Source organism: Buceros rhinoceros, unplaced genomic scaffold (genome assembly GCF_000710305.1).
Source record: "Buceros rhinoceros silvestris isolate BGI_N320 unplaced genomic scaffold, ASM71030v1 scaffold26625, whole genome shotgun sequence".
NCBI lineage: Eukaryota > Metazoa > Chordata > Aves > Bucerotiformes > Bucerotidae > Buceros > Buceros rhinoceros.
Window position 1 is genome coordinate 42,052 of NW_010411564.1, and position 3,237 is coordinate 45,288.

At 36.9% G+C, this 3,237-nt stretch overlaps 1 protein-coding gene across 1 annotated transcript in view; it reads left to right on the forward strand.

Annotated features, from left to right (window-relative positions):
* Nucleotides 1-2,839, forward strand: part of LOC104493394 (dystonin-like) — a gene marked incomplete at its 5' end in the record, with an annotated part of 44,813 nt that extends 41,974 nt beyond the window's left edge. The window contains 5 exons of the mRNA XM_010136063.1: nt 556-764; nt 1,044-1,361; nt 1,543-1,709; nt 2,243-2,399; nt 2,663-2,839. Of these exons, the coding sequence (XP_010134365.1) occupies nt 556-764; nt 1,044-1,361; nt 1,543-1,709; nt 2,243-2,399; nt 2,663-2,818 (1,007 nt within the window). The remainder of the gene's footprint in view (nt 1-555; nt 765-1,043; nt 1,362-1,542; nt 1,710-2,242; nt 2,400-2,662) is intronic.
* Between the last annotated feature and the right edge of the window lie 398 nt (nt 2,840-3,237).

A 3,237-nucleotide genomic window follows, 5' to 3' on the forward strand; every position in this document is an offset into this window, starting at 1 on the left:
TTTCCTGTCAGTTGTGACAAGTAGCACAGCATGACATTCACCACTGTCTGGAGTTTGAAGACTCTGTATGTGTATCACACAACTGTCTCATGCTGGAATCCTTTAAGTACCTAGCAGAGTAAAAAACGAAACAACTGTGGGCTTCCCTCTTTAAAGCCCGTGAAGGTCTGATAAAGAACCATCTGGAAGAACCTTTCAGCTCTAACAATAACACAGTTGTAGAATTGTAGAATTCTACAATTGTAGAAGAGCTGTCTTAATACGCAGCTTTTTGTTTCTTGAAAACAGTCAACAGATGTCCTAAGCTAGAGCTCAAGGGAACCAGCTTCTAAAAGCTGGGGAGTGCAGCCTTTCCCCTTGACCTGTGGGCTTCTTGGCTCTACTTTAAGATTTTGATTTTGGCTTGAGTGTTTTTACTGAATAAAGCTGATGTTTTAGCTTCATTCTGATGTAGCCAGTTTTTGACTTACACCTACCTGGTGAGAACAGATAAAGTGAATTAAAAGCTTAGTTTGGCTAAAGGAAAAAATGAAAATATGCTTTTCTCTTTATCAGATGATATTGTGGAGAGGTATGACAATTTATCCAAGTCTGTGAATGAAAGGAATGAGAAACTCCAGATAACTCTGACGCGATCCTTAAGTGTGCAGGATGGTTTGGATGAAATGCTGGATTGGATGCAAGGAGTTGAAAAGAGCCTTGAAGAACAAGATCAAGTGCCTTTCAATTCTGCTGCTATTCAGGATATTATTAGTAAAAGCATTGTAAGTAGGATTCTGTGAAAGAAGGAACATTTGTTTGATAATTTAGATTTCAAGAAAGAATTAAAATCGTAGTTTGGTACTTTTAACGGATTCAAAATACTTAAAGAGAACTGTTGCATGAAGTGAAACTGCACATAAGGATGTTCGTAGCTGAAATAAGTAGATCTATACTGATGGTCTAGCTGTAGTGGTCTGTTGCTTCGGATGTTAGACCAGTTTCACTTCTAAAAAAATCAGTTACAAGCAATACAAAGTAGTATTTTATTTTGTACGTTTCAGATGCTAGAACAAGACATTGCAAGTCGCCAAAGTAGTGTAAACACTATGAATGAAAAAGTGAAGAAATTCACCGAAACAGCAGATCCATCCACTGCATCCACGCTGCAAGCTAAAATGAGTGAACTTGCAGGACGGTTTTCTGAAGCAAGTAACAAGCATAAAGAGAAGCTTATGAAAATGGAGAAGTTGAAGACTAAAGTGGAGTTATTTGAAGGTCTGTCAGGAAAACTTCAGTCATTTCTAGATGAGAAAAACCAGGCTCTCAATGAGACAGAGGCACCAAGGAAGGATGTTAGTGAAGTGTCTCAGTATATGCAGGTACTGTATTATTCCATTTGTATATATTGTGCCTTTCTAGTCTAACTCAGATATCTAAGTGATTGAACAATAAATAAGGCATGATTGTATCTGAGCTTTGGTTGGTTAGCTAAAATCAAGAATTTGATTTTGAAGAAGTGATTGTAGAGTCTAATATGAAGAATGTAATCTTATTTTGCAGGAAGCTAGTGTAGAATTGGCACAACATAAGAAGGATTTGGAAGTTTTGCAGCAGCTTCTCGAAGATCTTTCATTCCATGTTCTTCCTGGAGATAAAGCACTGGTATTAGAAAAAGTAAATGCATTGTCCAAGAATTTCAGAGAGGTAGAGGAGACTGTGAAGGAAAAGTAAGTCAAATAATTGAAGTGTTTCTGCTTTGGGTAATAGTAAAGGGCAAATGTTCTGATGACTGCTATCCTCTTGCATGCAGTCTCAAGTGATTGTAGTTCACCACAGAGTAGACAGGGTTTTTATTTAAAAAAAAAAAATATTCTGTTTAGAAATGCCTCTGTAGTTAGTCTGTCTAGTTCAAGACTCTAATGTGGGCTGTAAAGACAAGTAACTTCAAATGTGTGGCATTCACAGGAGTACTCTCAGTCCTAGGAAGACTCTGCTTCTCCCCTTCTCTGATGTAATATAAATTACTGCTTGTGCAGATTTCTTTAGAATCAGGCTGCAAATGAAAACTAGAGAAATTATTAGACCTTCTACGTAAGTTACCTGTACAGCAAGATCGGGTTTTCCTCATTCTCCTCATATCTATAAAATTAGCTTTTGTGACTCTTTGAATTTAGGGATAGCAATATCAGATTGATAACGTATGTTGTTTTAATTCCCAGAAGGAATACTGACGTTCCTTTAATTGTCTTTAATTTTCTAGAGAAGAGGCTGTATCATCTTGTCAGAAACAAATGGATGCTTTCGAGCTCCTTGTAGAATCTTTAAAGAAATGGATAAAAGAAACAACAGAACGAATTCCAGCAGCACAACCCTCTCTGAATACAGAGGAGTTAAAGAAACCTTTGGAAGATACATTGGTAAGACATTGTAGAGATGTGAAATATGGCTGAAAGAAATAGGATATCTATTAGCAACATAAAAATACTGACTTAAGGGGTAAGCAATCATAGTAATTGAACCTAGGGAGCTTGCAATCTGCATTTACATTCCCATTTCTGTGGCATTTTTAGATGTACTGCAGGATATTCCCAAGTAGCAGGGTTGTTCCCTTTTTCTACACTAAATCTTTTACGTCTGAAATCAGTTTTGTAATGAACAAACAACTGTCTTTCTTCACCAGAATTTGAAAGATGAATGGACATTAAAAGCACCTGAACTGCAGAAAATGAATAGCAGAGGAACATTGCTGTGTAATCTAATTACTGCTGTGACTTCCCCTGCCAAACTACGAGCAGTTGCAAAATCAGGTATGCATTTGTATAATCAGGTAAGCTGAACACTTCAGGAATTTTAAAAACCTTTAAGATCAAAATTAAAATATTTCACCCTCAGATTAGCTTTCTGAATATTATGGCTGGTGAGAAGTCGATTAGCTCTGTCTGTTCTGACTGTCGTTTGATACGACTCTCATTTAAACTGTAGTAATTCGGTACATGTTCTGATTGCTTTACATTGCCAAAATAGCATAAAAGTGCTTTGATGTGAATGATGAACAGGTCTTAAAGCTGTTACTTCAGTATGTAATTCCTAGATAATGAACAATATCACAGTTGTCTTCACCTCACCCCAGAAAACCTGTGATAATGAGAAACGGATTTACTCTGATTAGTGTTCAGTGCTTCATATATTCACCAAGTTTGCAAGCAGGACAAATACAAACCTGCTTTTGCAAACGCTGATGTACCTGCGCACCTT